At 43.6% G+C, this 18,641-nt stretch overlaps 1 protein-coding gene across 3 annotated transcripts in view; it reads right to left on the minus strand.

The window, feature by feature from the left end:
• LOC141110646 (cell adhesion molecule CEACAM8-like) overlaps nt 1-17,269 on the minus strand; it is a 112,427-nt gene extending 95,158 nt beyond the window's left edge. For 2 of the 3 annotated variants that reach the window (XR_012236312.1, XM_073602114.1), the window contains exon 1: nt 1,051-1,201. Coding sequence is in view for 1 of the 3 variants with exons in the window: in XM_073602113.1 (XP_073458214.1) it covers nt 17,134-17,179 (46 nt within the window). In the remaining 2 variants the exon portion in view is untranslated. Of the gene's footprint in view, nt 1-1,050; nt 1,202-17,133 lie in introns of those variants that run through there. The other variant, XM_073602113.1, reaches the window with a different exon arrangement.
• Between the last annotated feature and the right edge of the window lie 1,372 nt (nt 17,270-18,641).

Genomic DNA, 18,641 nt, shown 5'->3' on the forward strand with positions numbered 1-18,641 from the left:
ACACGAGTTGAAATTGAAGGCTTGGTTGGTCGAATCTCAAAATCAATGGTGTCACCATCAGATCACAAAACGCACAAAATTTCTGATTTTCGTAAGAAAATGAGTTTGGGATTCGACCCATTTATGGCCTGCATTATCAATGTTCTCCCAGTGTGGGTTTCCTTCAGGTACTCCGGTTTCCTCCCACACTCCAAAGACATGCTGGTGGGATAACTGGCTCCTGTCTAACTTGGCCCTAGTATGTGTGTGTATGAATGTGGGTTAAGGGTAGGGTTGCCACCTCATCCCTTTAAACCCAAACACATATTGATTACACAGGTTCTGTGGCTCATTAAGGTGGTAATTAAACTCACTTGGGGCCTTATCTGCACTAAATTAGTCTCAGAACCTGTGTAATTCATATGTGTTCGGGTTGAAAGGGATGAGGTGGCAACCGTAGTTAAGGACCGTAGATTGTAAGCTCCTTGAGGCCAGGGATTGATGTGAATGTACTATATATATGGAAAACGCTGCGTAAACTGATGGTGCCATATAAATACCTGTAACATATTTAAAATAATTCATAAATCTGATTTTATTATCTGATTCTGTGAAGATTAAGATGTATGGCCATAAGTCAAATTCGGTTTGGCCAATCTGGTCAACTCATCGCTAGCTGCCTGAATCTAAAATATATTGCAGAATAGTATATTATTATAACACAATCTTATGTGTTTGATAATAGATCAATATACAAGAGCACAGTAACCAATTTACAACAATAACAATGTATCTTTTGCTGATCTGACTGTAGTGGAGACATCAGGTCATTGTTGGGTTGATGTTCTCTGCAAATCAGTTCTTTTTGTGCTGCTTTGTTTGATGTTGAATTTCATGAAATCCCTAGACTGTACAGATCAGCCATACAGATATAGGAAGGAAAGGTTTACTAAAACATGGAGTCTGCTTGAAGGTGAGAAAGATGTACACAGATTAGAGGGCTGCAAACACAACATGCAGCAAAACATTGAGCCCCAGCAGACATCAGAAATACAGGCGGATTGTACTCACTGTGTTCACAGAGTCTGTGGCTGGGAGCAGCTGTCAGGCTGACACAAGCTTTGTAGGATCAGCAGAGAAATGAATGGGTGTGGAGAGACCAAGGGATGAAGGATGGGTAGGGTGGAACTACAGCTCATGACGAGAGGCTCAGGAGAGAACAGAGGAGGACCTTCAGAGAGAATGGAGGGCATAGAAGGGGCAGCATGGAAGGAAATAATGAACCTGCATTGAAAGATTTAATGGGGGATAACAAGAAACGCTGAGCAAAGGCAGTCTGCTTGGATGTCAATGTCTTTTTTTAAACTTTATTTACTGGAATGTAACATAGTGTGCCCAGGATCTGGATCAGACCCTTCCCGTTGACAAAAAAGTCCCCATCATTTCAAGGTAGACAACTCCCGTCATACTGTCTGCTTTTGCCTGTTGCTAATGGAGTCATAGCCGAGGCTTCAGTTTGGAAAAATAATAAAACGTCTATGTCTGATGGGGGTTTCCATCCTCTTCGATTTGACTCCAACTGGGGTCTACCCTGGGAGTATCCTTATACCATGCCCAGACCCCCCACAGGTGGCTCCTCGTTGATTCGAGCCAGGCATTTTTCACAATAAAGGATCATGTTCTTTAACCGCCTCAATACCGGCAGTGTTCATTTTGTCTACTAAATTAACACTATTTTAGTAGACTAAAATATGACTAAAACAAATCAGATGACTAAAATACGACTAAAACTAAAATTACATTTTAATCAAAAGAATATGACTAAAGCCTCATACACGCAATCAGATTTTCAGCAGGGAATTGTGTGATGACAGACTGTTTTCCTAAAATCCGACCGTTAGTACGCTCCTTCAGACAATTGTTGTCCAACTTTCGGGCCAACAAATGTTGGTTAGCAGGCTAGTAAAGTTTCGGCGGACAGCAGTCTGTTGTCAGGTTTTCGTATCGTTTGTACACAAGGCCGTCACACCAAAGTTGAAAGTACAAACACGCATGCTCAGTGCTCACCAAACACGACATTAGCAGAAGGTGCCCAAAAGGTGGCGCTCAAGAGCTGAAATTTCACATACTACGTTCGTGTTTGTTGGCCGACAATTGTGTGCCATTAGTATGCAAGACAAAATCCAGGCACACGCCCTTTGGACAAAAGTCTGACACTTTGTCTGCCGAAAATCGGATCGTGTGTATGAGGCTTTAGGCTCAGTTCACACTAAATGTTGATGCGGCTTCCAGCAGGGGGCCCTGTGTGTCCTGGTTCACACTTTCAGAAGGAATTTTGGGCTAAATTTGGACCTGAAACGGACCAAAAGGCGCACAGGGCTCCGGTGCAAATTTGCACGGAGCTGCATCGGAGATATGTGAACCTGTTCCATAAAGAGACGGTCACATTTTCCTGCTTCCAGTTCGCTATAGTGTGAACCCAGCCTAAAATGAAATCGAAATTTTACATCATACTGGACCAATTCTGGCATTCCTCGATAACAATTTTGCTACAAAACCCTCAGAGCCCCCAGTCATTATATATGTATATTTTTAGCAGAGACCCTAGAGAATAAAATGGCTATCATTGCAATTTGTCATGTCACACGGTATTTGCGCAGCAATTTTTCAAATGCAATTTTTTCGGAAAAAAAAAAAACAAACACGTTAAAGAATTTTAATGCAACAAAACACAATATTTAACTCAATTTTTGGTAAAATATATAAAAAAAAAAAAAACATGTTACGCTGAGTAAATAGATACCTAACGTCACATTTGAAGTTTGGTGCCATTCCACAAGTGTGCGCAAGTTTAGATACTTAAAAATTTCCATAGGCTATGCTTTTAAAATGTTTACAGGTTACCAGTTTAGTGTTACAGAGGAGATCTTGTGCTCTCGCTCTAACATTCACAACCTACGTATGCGTTCACTCCTGCGTGCACAGGCAGGAAGTGTTTAACACTGGAAAGGACAGAAGCAAAGACGACTCATAAGTAAAACTGTATAACATTTATTAAAACAAAGTACAAAAGCACTTACAGTATCTCACAAAAGTGAGTACACCCCTCACATTTTTGTAAATATTTTATCATATCTTTTCATGTGACAACACTGACGAAATGACACTTTGCTACAATGTAAAGTAGTGAGCATACAGCTTGTATAACAGTGTAAATTTGCTGTCTCCTCAAAATAACTCAACACACAGCCATTATTGTCTAAACCGCTATCAACAAAAGTGAGTACACCCCTAAGTGAAAATGTCCAAATTAAGCCCAAAGTGTCAATATTTGGTGTGGCCACCATTATTTTGCAGCACTGCCTTCACCCTCTTGAGCATGGAGTTCACCAGAGCTTCACAGGCTACCACTAGAGTCCTCTTCCACTCCTCCATGATGACATCACAGAGCTGGTGTCTGTTAGAGACCTTGCGCTCCTTCACCTTCCACTTGAGGATGCCCCACAGATGCTCAATAGGGTTTAGGTCTGGAGACATGCTTGACCGGTCCATCACCTTTACCCTTAGCTTCTTTAGCAAGGCAGTGGCCATCTTGGAGGTGTGTTTTGGGTCGTTATGTTGGAATACTGCCCTGCAGCCCAGTCTCCAAAGGGAAGGGGATCATGCTCTTCTTCAGTATTACACAGTACATGTTGGCATTCATGGTTCCCTCAATAATCTGTAGCTCCCCAGTTCTGGCAGCACTCATGCAGCCCCAGACCATGACACTCCCACCACCATGCTTGAATGTAGCCTAGACACACTTGTTTTTGTACTCCTCACATGGTTGCCACCACACACGCTTGACACCATCTGAACCTAATACGTTTATCTGGGCCTGATCAGACCACAGGACATGGTTCCAGTAATCCATGTCCTTAGTTTGCTGAAGACAAGCAGACTGTTTGCAGGCTTTCTTGTGCATCATCTTCCTTCTGGGACAACAGCCATGCAGAGCAATTTGATGCAGTGTGTCCGACGTATGGTCTGAGCACTGACAGGCTGACCCCTCCACCCCTTCAACCTCTACAGCAATGCTGGCAGATCTCATTCATCTATTTCCCAAAGACAACCTCTACATATGACACTAAGCACATGCACTTAACTTCTTTGTTCAAACATGGTGAGGCCTGTTCTGAGTGGAACCTGTCCTGTTAAACCGCTGTATATTCTTGGCCACCGTGCTGCAGCTCAGTTTCAGGGTCTTGGCAATCTTCTTATAGACTAGGCCATCTTTATGTAGAGCAATAATTATTTTTTTTAGTTCTTTGCCATGAGGTGCCATGTTGAACTTCCAGTGACCAGTATGAGAGAGTGAGAGCGATAACACCAAATTTAACACACCTGCTCCACATTCACACCTGAGACCTTGTAACACTAAAGAGTCACATGACACCAGGGAGGGAACATGGCTAATTATTTACACTAAGCAGCTCTGATCCCTTTTCTTTTCTGGCCCCCCGCCGGCACTCCTCCCCCTCGAGCATTGTCCCAAAGAGAAAACCCCTTGCTCTTGGGGCACCGCTGCATGCTTGCTCCCTAACCGCTGCTCTATGGGACTAAAAGACACAGAGCCGCATCTCGCCCCTGCCCCCCCGCTCTCTCCTTATTGGCTAACTGGCTGTGATTGACAGCAATGGGCTCCTGCTGCTGTCTCAGGCAATGAGGGGGTAGAGTCCCGGTACAGCCAAGGCTATTGTGAACATCGCTGGATCAGAGGGAGGATACAGAAGGCATAAAGGTAAAAAACCTTCAGCCTTTAGAACCACTTTAATCACCACTTTTTTTTTTGTCATAGAAATGGAAAAAAAACAATAAGAAAAACAAGTCTTATCTTTCTTCGCAAATTTGGACCAACATGTATATTAAAGTTCACTATTCTAAGTAGGGTATATTTAAATATTATTAAGGTGTGCAGTGAAGATTTATGTCATATGAGCCATGCAACTTCATCATTTCTGAAGCTGCTGCCAGCTGGAACCTTTTATGAAGTAGCATTGGTCTGTAACCCTAGTATGTCTGTTACTAAACTAAGCAACAAGTCAATGACAACATTGACATTAAAACACTGGGTGTAGGATCCAAATGCATGAATTTAAAGTGAACCTATGGTTTGCATTCTCTAATGACTGTCCTATCAGGATGCAGGACCCCCGACCCTCTATCTGGACAGCGCTGCTTGGCCCTGTGCTGATCACATGCACCCTTCCAAGAAAAAAAGAACTCCAGCAATGCACACCAAACTGAGCATGTGCAGCCTGTCCCCTGACTCTGTATTATCAAGAAATATATTGGGGACAGTCAGAGGAGACAGGAGCAAACAGCCTTTTTACACAATGCAGAGGATTAACCCATTAGGCTCCACAGCGAGTATAGCAAGCATTCTTTACTGCATATATAGACTGATTTTACTCTTGTGGGTTTAATAACACTTTAATCCCTTGACCTCCCGAAGGTTTTACCCCCTTCATGACCAGACCATTTTTTACTATTCAGCACTGTGCTACTTTAACTGGCAGTTGTGCGTAAAGTAACACTGAATGCAAATTACATTTTTTATCATTTTTTCACACAAACAAAACTCTTTTTTATTATTATTATTATATAAACAAAAAAAAAAAAAAAAAGACAGAAATTAGAAAATATTGCAGTTTTTTTTCAAAATTTTCGCTTATAAAACATATCCAACAAAAACTAAAAAACAAATCGAATTTCTTCATAAAATGAGGCCAAAATGTATCTTTGTTGAAAAAAACTAAAAAATATAATGAGTGTATGCTAATTGGTTTGTGTGAAAATTATAGAGTCTACAAACTATGGTATATATACTGGAATTTACGCAGCTATAGACGCTATACTATAATGGCATTATTCAGTCACTTATAGTGGGACTGTGTTAGGGTGGCGGACTATTTGGGAGGGTCACTAACTGCCACTGACATTGCTAGTGACACTAATACAGTGATCAGTGATAATACTGTGCACTGACACAGTACTAATGACACTGGCTGGGAAGGGGTTAAAGCAGAGTTCCACTCAATAGTGAAACTTCCGCTCATTTGTCTCCTCCCTCCCTCCGGTGCCACATTTGGCACCTTTCGGGGGGGGGGGGGCGGAGGGGATACCTGTATTTTACTGGTATCCTGTCCCCACTTCCGGGAGTCTCGGCCGTGGCCGTTGACGTCATCGCCCGGCTCCCTCCTCTCCCGCCGCCAGGCCAGTAGGAGAGCGCAGCAGGTTCCTCGTGCATGCACAGTAGGGGCCCAGCGTGAAGCCATAATGTTTCACTACCGGGTTCCCTTACTGGCTATGGTGGCAGCAGCACCCGACAACTGATGGAAACATCAACTGCGGTGCCGACATCGCTGGACTCCAGGACAAGTAAGAGTCCCATTATTAAAAAAGTCAGCAACTGCAGTATGTGTAGCTGCTGGCTTTTAATTTTTGCAGGGGTGGGCGGACCTCCGCTTTAACATCTAGGGGTTAACTGTGTGCCTAACAATGTGTAATATTTAGTGCTTTTTCTTTACGGTCTTGCTATTTTTTTCTTACTGCTTTTCAGGGAGAAGAAACAGCCAGATCACTATTCCTAAGCACACAGAGTTCTGTGTGTGATTTGCCACAGCCAGTCACCTGACTTCAGCCAAAGTCATTGGCTGAAATCAGCTGCCAAACTCTTGCTGTGTCCAATCACTGCACCCTGCCAAACCCAGAACAAAGAGTCAATGTACAGGTACGCGATTGTGTCTGCACCTACCACTTGCTCACAGTATATTTACTGTTAACAGTCGGAATGTGGTTAAACCTAAACAGGAACAATACATTCAAATAAAAAACACAGAAATGCAGAGGACAGAAATAAGGGAAACCATCTGACCTAAGATGGACATTAAGACCACCACACAGCAAAGACTTAGAGGAGAGAAAGACCCTCTTAAACACATTGTAGCACTGTAGGGCTTGTTGAGTGTTGACTTCACAGGCCTCTCTCTGGTTACCTGCAGTTGTTGCCACTAGTTCCCACTTAGATGCTGAGGGTTTCCCACTTGGTTGCTAGGGGTTCCTGCTTGGTTGCTAGAGTACCTGCTTGTTTCACCCTTACTCCCGCTTGCTTATTACTCAATCACCAGTCCAGGGCATTTGTGTTTTAGTATCTTATTTGGAACTTGGATGGGAGAGGGAATGAGTGGGATACTCCAACTGGAACTATTCACGATAGGTAAGGACAACTCTCACTTGACCTTACCAAATTATGTGTGAAAGTAGACACACTGCTTTACCATACATTTACACATATGGAGTAATTAAGTCTTCTTGTTCTCACTAGCAGCAGACTTGATGCACTAAATTATCTTCAGGACACTCTCTAGCATCCCCTTTACTGACACCCATCGACTGACTCTTCTAGCTGAAGGGGGCAGCCCTCACTCGACAGGCCCAAAAGACCGAGATCTGTACTCACGGTACGCAGAATCAGATCCTTCCTGGTGTCTCCCTTCTAGTCAGCTCTGCAGGACCTCTGGGTTTAGCTTCTCTATCTCTAGGCCCCTGTGTCGGCCGCACAACTGCCTCCTCGGAGGAAAGGGCAACTGCCCCCTCACTCCTGAACTCTGTTCCCCGGCTCAACTCACCCTGAACACATGTACTCTGGCTTTATATACAGTATCCCACCATGCAATGCAGCACTTTCCTTCTGCCAATATGCCTCCCTATTGGACCAGTGGGGGACAGTCAAAACAAGCTGAGCTGTACCTGACTACAATGAGCAGACCTAACCAATAGATCCTGCTCTCTGGTAGGCAGAGAGCACTCTAAGTTTTTCCTGACCATCTTCCAGGTAAGCAGAAAGATCAAAAACTATACTCTCTTCTAGCACCCACCTAGGAGGGTGCTACACATTATGCAACAAAGCAATGTGACTGAGCTCAAAAAGCAATATAAATATAATTGCTTTAGTGGGGGGCCTACTGCACCCGTGCATGCGGGGTAACACTCACCAATGCCCAGGAACAGGCAGAGGTAATGTGGTCATTTGGTCATGTGAAGAATCAAATATTAAGGCAGTTCCCCGACTTAGAGATGAGCCATCACTGTGTGCAGTAGTAAAATGCAGAGTTCCTCTAAAAAGCAACTTGTCCCCATGTCACTACACATTGTAACTTGTATGTTTGCATTAGGAGGGATGTGCTTGGCCTGTGCCCATTCCATTAGTCCAGTGTAGCTCTGTTACCTCACTCCCAGTAACAGAATGGGGTCCAGCCGGGCACATAGCGGTGTGTGGCGGCAACCAGGTGAGGAGTACAAAGACAAGTGTGTCTCGCCTACAGTCAAGAATGGTGGTGGGAGTGTCATGGTGTGGAGCTGCATGAGTGTTGCCGGGACTGGGGAGCTACAGTTGATTGAGGGAACCATGAATGCCAACATGTTCTGCTTCAGTATGTCACAGTACATGATCCCCTCCCTTCAGAGACTGGGCCGCAGGGCAGTATTCCAACATGATAACAACCTCAAACACACCTCCAAGATGACCACTGCCTTGCTAAAGAAGCTGAGGGTAAAGGTGATGGACTGACAAAGCATGTCTCCAGACCTAAACCCTATTGAGCATCTGTGGGGCATTCTCAAACGGAAGGTGGAGGAGCGCAGGGTCTCTAACATCCACCAGCTCTGTGATGTTGTCATGGAGGAGCGGAAGAGGACTCCAGTGGCAACCTATGAATCTCTGGTAAACGCCATGCCCAAGAGGGTTAAGGCAGTGCTGGAAAATAATGGTGGCCACACAAAATATTGACACTTTGGACCTTTTCACTTAGGGGTGTACTCACTTTTGTTGCCAGTGGTTTAGACATTAACATGTGTTTAGTTATTTTGAGGGGACAGAAAATTTACACTATTATACAAGCTTTACACTCACTACTTTACATTGTAGCAAAGTGTCATTTCTTCAGTGTTGTCACATGAAAAGATAGAATAAAATATTTACAAAAATGTGAGGGGTGTACTCACTTTGGTGAGATACTATATCTATATAGATATATATATTTATTCACCTGAGTGAATGATATATCACATAGCGCTGCATTTGGTTATTTTTATTATGGAGATCTCAATACCAGAATAGCAATAGAAAAGGACTATGTAACCTCTGATAGGATCATATATAAACTTTATTAACAAAAGTATTGGGACGCCTGCCTTTACACACACATGAACTTTAATGGCATCCCAGTCTTATGCCCTGTACACACGGTCGGACATTGATCGGACATTCCGACAACAAAATCCATGAATTTTTTCTGACGGATGTTGGCTCAAACTTGTCTTGCATACACACGGTCACACAAAGTTGGTGGAAAATCCGATCGTTCTGAACATGGTGATGTAAAACACGTACGTTGGGACTATAAACAGTAGCCAATAGCTTTTGTCTCTTAATTTTTTTCTGAGCATGCGTGGCACTTTGTGCGTTGGATTTATGTACACACGATCTGTTGTCGGAAAATTTTTATAGCAAGCTCTCAAACTTTGTGTGTCGGAAATTCCGATGGAAAATGTGTGATGGAGCCTACACACGATCTGAATTTCCGACAACAAGGTCCTATCACACATTTTCCGTTGGAAAATCCGACCGTGTGTACAGGGCATTAGTCCGTAGGGTTCAATATTGATTTGGCCCACCCTTTGCATCTATAACAGCTTCAACTCTTCTGGGAAGGCTGTCCACAAGGTTTAGGAGTATGTCTATGGGAATGTTTGACCATTCTTCCAGAAGTGTATTTGTGAGGTCAGGGTCCTTTATGGACCTTGCTTTGTGCACTGGTGAACAGTCATGTTGGAACAGGAAGGGGTCATCCCCAAACTGTTCCCACAAAGTTGGGGGCATGAAATTGACCAAAATGTCTTGGTATGCTGACGCCTTAAGAGTTCCCTTTACTGGAACTAAGGGGCCAAGCCCAAGCCTGGAGAAACAACCCAACACCATAATCCTCCCTCCACCAAATGATTTGGACCAGTGCACAAACCAAGGTTCATAAAGACATGGATGAACGAGTTTGGGGTGGAGGAACTTGACTGGCCTTCACAGAGTCTTGACCCCAACCCGTTAAAACACCTTTGAGATGAATTAGAGCGGAGGCTGCGAGCCAGGCCTTCTGGTCCACATCAGTGCAAGTAAAAGTGAAATGTGCTTCTGGAAGAATGGTCAAACATGCAAAGGGTGAGCCAACTCAATATTGAACCCTACGGACTAAGACTGGGATGCCATTAAAGTTCATGTGCATGTAAAGGCAGGCGTCCCAATACTTTTGGTAATATAGTGTATATGTGTTCCCATCAGAGGTTACATAGTCCTTTTCTACTGCTATGGCAGTACAAGATAACAAAGAAAACTGCTGAGTATAGGAGTTTACATACTCAATGGCAGAACTAAAGCCTAGTACACACGGGCCGAATTTTGGATGACATTGGCCAGTTCAACAGAAATGGGCCAACATTCGGCCTGTGTACGGCAGTGGTCCGACCGTCGACTTCTGTCGATGAGGCATGACCGAAATGGCTGAGAGCGCTGACCGGGGTGTCCTGGCGGGGGGCCGTTCCCATGTCATTACACAATAGCTTAGCGGGGGGATCAGTGTACTAACATCGCATAGTTAGCACAGCAGTTCCTCCTGAGCTCTTCAGTTCTTTTTTTGTTCAGCCTGCTGGATTGAATGCAAAAATAGAACAAAAGGTGTGTAGTAGTAAGGCTGACTCTTTGATAAGATAAACATCAGGTTCCCATATGGCAGTAGCATAGTAGATTACACCATCACAGATATGAGCCAGCTCACAACAGCGCCTTTACAGCTAGTCCACAAACACACCTGTTAGACCAAAGCTATATTACATTTCCAAACAACCTATCTTCAAAACCCAATAAAACTGGTCTTTACAACTTGCCAGCATCATCTAAATGGTCCAAACAGTCTACCATAAATACAGAGAGGCAAATAACAGAGTTGACGTCATCAAAGGACAACTTGAAATCTTCTACAACAACATCTAAGAAGTAAGCCCACAGGTGTGGAAAGAGCAGCAAAGGACTGCCACAAAACATTTCATGAATTCAAATATCATAGATTAAAGAGACCCTAACAACACTATCTATAAATTTAAAAAAAAAAGGCAAGATGCACTTTGGGAAAACCTTATCTTCCTGGAAATATGGAATCATATTGTATCAGGAACCAAGAGAAGCAACCTCCATATCCAAAAACGGTAACATCTGGCTCAACTATATCAAGAACCTCCACAAAGACATTCTAAAAAAGGATCTAAGTGTAAAAAAAAAAACCCCGTCATTACAAGACTAATTGCTATGGAGGAAAAATCTCACTAGATTACACTGTAGAAAATAGCTGAGAAAATTCAAAACTGCAAAGTGAAAAAGCTTGTGGGATCAATGAAATTTCACCGTAGATCATTATATATAGCTCTCCAGAAATACATGCTGCAATATATAGAGGTCAATTTGGTTCCTGTCCTCAGGTATAGAACCAAGGCTTCAAAACACTCACCCATAAAGGTGGGTACACACTATAAAAAAAATCGGGCAAACGATCGTCCAGTTTTCCTCGATGTTTCACAGCAGAAGTGAAAACAAAAATTCCCATACCATAAAGGCTTTTTTGTTTCTTGTTTCTGATCATGAAGTCTTTCGCATCTGATTTTTCTTATATAAAAACAGTACACATTAAACGAAAATCGTTAGTTCTGTTCATATACGAGATAAATGTTGGCATTTGTCCCTTCAGAAATTTTCGCTTGGAAAGTCTGAATCAGATGTGGAAAGTTGTGTACACATTATACGAACATCGAACAATCGTGCCTCGTATGGAATTCTTCTTCCAATTTTCTTATAGTGTGTGTAACGATATCACGTACTGGACACATGAAAAGCTGTAGCTAGTGGCCATGTTGTTTGAGATCCTTAGGGCAGCCATGACAGCTAGGTTAACAGTTTAACATTCAGGAATTCATAGGCTTCATCCTTCAAAAGGAGCTGTTATCGCAACAGAGAAAGCAGAACCAGGCTAGGTCTGTAAAAACAGCTAATGTTGGCCTGGCAAGATGTCCAGGCCTATCGTAAAACTGTCACCCACTCAATTCAGAAAAGCAGCAGATACCAGTCGTAAATACCTCAGTGCACTTAAAGCTTAAATAGTGGAATAAGTATGAAATTTCTTCATATTTCATAACTTCCAGCCGTAATATGGACATATTTAGTTTCCTCAGATGATTTTTAACATTTCAAGTCCAGGCACCCCTATGTCAGATCATATGGGAAACCACTGGTACCCCTTATTCCTCCTAGGTAAACTAGACATTGGAGACATGGCATGTTTATGTCTGTTTTGAAGGAAATCTCACGCTGAACAATAATATGGATAGTTGCAGTCTGTAAACACTATAGATTCAGCGATATAAATATGTATCACAAAGTGTTCCTGGGACATGGTCATGAGTGTAGACACCTCCCAGCAACCAACCCCTAAACAAGATGACCAGACAATTGGTCACTGGTCGCTTTCAACACCCCTTTGATCTGACAGAAAAGAGGAGAGGCCAAGACAATGGTCAGTTCTCCTTTTACCATCCAAGCAGGAACATCTGCCAAGTTTGAGAACCGATTACTCAGCTCATCGATCGAACTCTGATCAACCCTTGGACATTAATTGCAAGTATTCTTCCTTCCCAATTCTACCTTATTTCTTTGTGGCTGTATATTGTTGTTATCTCTTTGAAACATCTTTTTTTCTGTAAATGTTTTATTTGCACCAACTTTGACCTTTTCATAATAAACCCTTATGTTGAAAAGTGTTAACCTTGTCTCTAAAGCTCTTAATGAAAGCTATAAATTAACCTGCCTCTTGAAGAGCGCTACTGTCATAGAGTAAGGCCTCTGAGCAGACCTGTCTGTGGTGGCAGTGTGTGTTGCAGACGCTTATTCTAAAATCATAATTGGTATTGCTAAAATTACGAGTCTCCCCCGGCTCGGTCTTTTAAATGGGGGTGGTGGCAGTTAAAGGGTTAATTGCGTAATTAGCCCAGTGACAATCGGTCTCAGGCTGCTGGCACCTAGATTGTCGTCCCGCAAGCTGAAAAATCTTTGTGCTGGGCGCAGCTGAGAGTGGCATTGTTACGTAAGTCACAGCGTAGTGTGAGGTTGGCCGGTCCTTCGACGCAAGTTAGCGAGGAGGGCAGGGATCTGACACCTGCGTTGGTCACAGTGTGTACCGTACTTAAGAGTGGAGAGCAGAACGATCCAGCCAACTATAGAGGGATAGGTGTCAGTAGCACGCTGGCAAAACTGTTCAACAGCATTCCAAGCAAAAGAATTCTCACCCTCCTAACACACCATAACGTCTTTGGTTCATGCAAAACCATTGCACCACAGATCACTTCTACATCCTGCACAGCCTCATCATAATGTCAATAATACAAAATATGGGAAAATATTTGATTGTTTTGTAGACATTAATAGGGCCTTCGATTCAGTGTGGACACAGGCCTGTTCACTAAACTACTGGAGAATAGAATATGAGGAAAAACTTATGATATCATCAAGAGCTGATATATGGAGAACAGCTGAAGTATAAAGGTTAATAGGAAAAAAAATAGGGTACTCCTGGCATGCACGTGAAGATAGAAAAGACAGCAGCCCAAGTCCAACTCTTCAACATATACATCACCACAGGACAAAGGGTGGGCAGGAGGGGTGGCTGCCCTGGGCACTGTGGTATGATGTGAGGTGCAGGGGCACCACACTGAGATTGGGGGGGGAAGAGGATTTGTGTTGGGAGTTGGAAGTTGAGTGGTAGCAGGAGGTAAGAATTGTTCTAGGAGGAGAAATTTGGGGAGGTGTGCTAGGAGTGGTGATTGGGGGGGGGGGAGATTTGTGTTGAGAGGGAGGATTTGGGAGGGGGGGTTGTGCTAGAAAAGGTAATATGGTATGGGGGGGGGGGGGGATTTGTGCTGGGAGGGGAAATGTTTTTCGAGAGGGAGATTTGTGCTAGTAGGGAAGGGATGATGGGGGGTGGGGCATTTGTGCTGAGAGGGAATTGAGGAAGGGGAATTTGTGCTGGAAGGGGGGATTTGGAGTGGGGGGAGTAAGAATTTGTGTTCAGAGGGGAAATTTGAAGGGTAGAGGTTTTGTGCTAGGAAGGGGGATTTTATTTTAGGGGGAGGGTGGAATTGGACTGGGAGCATATGTAGAATGGAAAGATTTTATCTGGGGGGGTGGGAGGAGAAATGATTTGAGCTGCCAGAGGGGTGAATTTGTACTGGAGGAGGGTGAATTTATGCTTAGAGGGTAAACATGCAGATTAGGGCTCAATTTTTGGGGGGGGAGGGGATTTTTGCGGACACATAATGCTCATACATCTGACACAGTTTGGCGTGTTCGCCCTGGGCTCTAGATGACCACAGCATCACCAGGACCAACTCTGAATGACATGGAGGTGAAATTCCCCTATATGTGGCTAACCTCTTATTACTATCACCAACAGAGAGAGACCTACAAGACAGCCTGCCAGTGCAGGAGATGTACACTGCAGCATAGGTACTACCCATTAACTAAAAGAAAACAGTAAAAAGTTGTTTCATAGGAGAAAAACACAAAGCAAATCAGGAGTTCTTCCTTTGCAATAAACAACTGCACTCTTGATGAATCTAACAGATACCCTAATAGCATACCTTAATCTAGAAATAATTATTCATGATATTTTAAGCCAACCATAGAGGCCCTGAGAGACAGGACATGCAGACAACTGTACCACCTAAAACCACCACTAATGCCGCGTACACACGATCAGAATTTCGGCCCGCAAAAGACCGATGAGAGTTTTTTATCGGAAAATGCGACCGTGTGTATGCTCCATCAGACTTTTGCTGGCCGAATTCCAGCCACAACAGATTGAGAGCAGGTTCTCAATTTCTCTGTCAGGAAAAGTTCCAATCCGAAAATGCGATCATCTGTGGCAATTCCGACGCGCAAAATTCCTACACATTCTCGGAAACAATTCGACGCATGCTCGGAAGCATTGTACTTCGTTTTCTCGGCTCGTCGTAGTGTTGTAGGTCACCGCGTTCTTGACGGTCGTAAGTTCAGCAAACTTTTGCATGACCGTGTGTATGCAAGACAAGCTTGAATGGAATCCCGTCGAAAAAGCCATCATATCTTTTTCCGACGAGAAATCCGATCGTGTGTACGCGGCATTAGAGACTGGCTTAAAATATGACATTGTCATCACCCCAATCCTTCTCTATTGTAGTGAAGCTTGGGACCCTTTTACTTACTGAGACAACCCAAATGGGTCTCCAGCCCAAAATAAATACCCCATTCGAAAATCTGCAGGCACCTCCTTTAACTACCTCCCACCCGGCCACTGCACATAAACGGCCGGGTGGTCCTTTTCTCGTTCTGAGTGGACGTTCAGGAACGTCACTCAGAACGAGTGCTCATAGTACGGCCATGAGGTGAGCTGCGGCTCAATCCTGTGAATATTCTGATCACAGGGTCCAGCTGAGCGGAGATCAGAATATGAGCGCTGTGATTGGCCCTCCTGATCACCTGATGGCTGTGTCCAATCACAGCCGTCGGGATGTAAACAAAGACGCGTGTCTCTGTGACAGTTCTCCCCGCCGAGCCCCGCAGAGAAAAATGCATTTTTTTTAAAAATTTTCGGTCTTTTTTTATTTGTAGTGTAAAAAATAAAAACCCCAGCCATTATTAAATACCACCAAAAAAAAAGCTCTATTTGTGTGAAAAAAATGACAAAATTGTAATTTGGGTACAGTGTTACATGACCGCGCAATTGTCATTCAAAGTGTGACAGCGCTGAAAGCTGAAAATTGGTCTGGGAAGGAGGGGGGTGAAAGTGCCCGGTATTGAAGTGGTTAAGTCTGTCAGAGCACCTCCAGAAATGCATGTTGGGCTGAGCAGATTCCATTTACTGCTTGCAACACAGAAGAAGAGGGCACAATCATTCTGGAACCATCTAAAAAAAAAAACAGCAGCCCCAACCCATACCAGGCCTTAGCTGACTAACAAGAGCCTGGGAAATGGAGAGAGCAAGAGAGGAAAGGAGAGAGCAAGAGAGTAAAGGAGAGAACAAGAGAGGAAAGGAGAGAACAAGAGAGCAGGAGAAGAGAGGAGAGAACAAGAAAGGAAAGGAGAGGAGAGAGCAAGAGAGGAAATGGGTGGAGAGAGCAAGAGAGGAAAGGGGTGGAGAGAGCAAAAGAGAAAAGGAGTGGAGAGAACAAGAGAGGAAAGGAGAGGATAGAGCAAGAGTGGAGATGAGAGAGCAAGAGAGGAGAGAGCAAGAGAGGAAAGGAGAGGATAGAGCAAGAGTGGAGATGAGAGAACAAGAGAGGAAATGAGAGGAGAGAGCAAGAGAGGAAATGAGAGGAGAGAGCAAGAGAGGAAATGAGAGGAGAGAGCAAGAGAAGACAGGAGAGGAGAGAGCAAGAGAAGACAGGAGAGGAGAGAGCAAGAGAAGACAGGAGAGGAGAGAGCAAGAGAAGACAGGAGAGGAGAGAGCAAGAGAAGAGAGGACAAAGGAGGAGAGAGCAAGAGAAGAGAGAAGAGGAGAGTTCAAGTGAGGAAAGGAGAGGAGGAGAGCAAGAGAGAAAAGGAGAGGAGAAGAGAGAGCAAGAGAGGAAAAGATAAGCAAGAGGAAAAGATAAGCAAGAGGAAAGGAGAGGAGAGAGCAAAAGAGGAGAGGATTGGCTAGAGAATGAGGAGAGGAGAGAGCAAGAGGTGAAAAGAGGGAGAGCAAGAGAGGGAAGGAGAGAAGGCAACGATGAAGCGAGAGAAAGGGGAATCGAGGGAAGAAGGGAGTGTAAGAGAGAGAGAGATAGAAGGAAAGAAGACAAACAGAAGGCGAGAGAGCAAAGAACTTTAATATTCAGCCAGCCTTTTGTTGTATTACAATTTAAATGATCTTTACAAATATGTGTGGCCGTTTGCTTGTTTAATAGTGAAATGTTTTATGTGTAGGCCTAAATATATTAAAAATACCTTTATAAATATGTATTGCTTTGTGCTTTATGTCTTTACCGTATGTGTTGGTTTACCTCCATTACTGTCCATCACTGGTGTCTGAGTCTTTTCATTCTGCATACCTCTCTCATTCCTGAGGCTCGGGGGCTCCTGTGGCTGCAGTCCGCTTCATATTACACTTCTCATAAACTGACCTCCTGGGGTTTCCTCCAAAGAAGAGAACTTGCAGGTCAGCTGACAGCTGATTGTTTCCCTCCAGTGGAATTCCTGACACATTACTTGCTTGCACATGCAAGGGATGTGTGCTTTGATATGCTGCTATGCCTTTGCATTGTCCTCTACTGATAGCAATTGATTGAATGGCAAAGCACCACATGCACATGTTGCTGTGCATTGCAAAAAAAAAAAAAAAGCAAGAGAGAAAAGGAGAGAAGAGAGCAAGAGAGGAGAGAACAAGAGACGAAAGGAGAGGAGAGAACGAGAGGCAAGGAGATGAGAGAGCAAGTGAAGAGAGGAGAGAGCAAGAAAGGAAAGGAGAGAAGAGAGCAAGAAAGGAAAGGAGAGAAGAGAGAGCAAGAAAGGAGAAGAGAGTAAGAGAGGAGTGGAGAGAAGAGAGAGCAAGAGAAGAGAGCAATATAGGAAAGGAGAGAGCAAGAGAGAAAAGGAGAGGAGAGAGCAAGAAAGGAGAGGAGAGAGCAAGAGAGGAAAGGAGAGAGCAAGAGAGGAAAGGCGAGAAGAGAGAGCAAGAGAGGAAAGGCAAGGAGAGAGCTAGAGAAGAGAGGAGAGAACAAGAAAGGAAGGAAGAGGAAAGAACAAGAGAGGAAAGGAGAGGAGAGAGCAAGAGAAAAGAGGAGAGAACAAGAAAGGAAGGAAAGGAGAGGAGAGAGCAGGAGAGGAAAGGAGAGGAGAGAGCAGGAGAGGAAAGAAGAGGAGAGAGCAAGAGAGGGGAGGAGAGAGTAAGAGGAGAGAGCAGGAGAGGACAGAGCAAGAGAGGAGTGGAGAGAGCAAGAGATGAAAGGAGTGGAGAGAGCAAGAGAGGAGAGAACAGGAGAGGAAATGAAATGCACAAATGTTACCTAGAAAAATTCAAGGAACAAGAATTAGATTTTCCGCGGACAAATGTGTTTTGTCGGATTTTCCGAGCGTGTGTACACAAGTCCGTCGGACAAAAGTCCAAAGTACAAACACACATGCTCAAAAGCAGAAGCGGTCGGTCTTGTAAACTAGTGTTTGTAATGGAGAATTAACATTCGTGACGTGGCAAATTATGAAATCTCCAAATGCAGAGCACAATTCTCTTCTTCTATAATGGGATAATAATGAAGCTGCTTTACTGGTGATACTGATGGAGTTATTGCAAACAAATTTTCAAAGGCTTTTTTTTCTAGTGATATCAAGAATAATATTATTATGCTTTTTTTTATTTGGGCAAGTTACCACAACACCATTATCCCATAGTTTTTTAAGATCAAAGATACAACTATGTTGGTGTCCCTTGTCAATTTCACATTGTATTTTTTAAAATGTAACTTCCTACTCCCAAACTGTCATTTGAAGTAAAAAAATAGCCAAGTATTATTCT

This window comes from Aquarana catesbeiana, linkage group LG10 (assembly GCF_042186555.1).
Source record: "Aquarana catesbeiana isolate 2022-GZ linkage group LG10, ASM4218655v1, whole genome shotgun sequence".
NCBI classification, from domain to species: domain Eukaryota; kingdom Metazoa; phylum Chordata; class Amphibia; order Anura; family Ranidae; genus Aquarana; species Aquarana catesbeiana.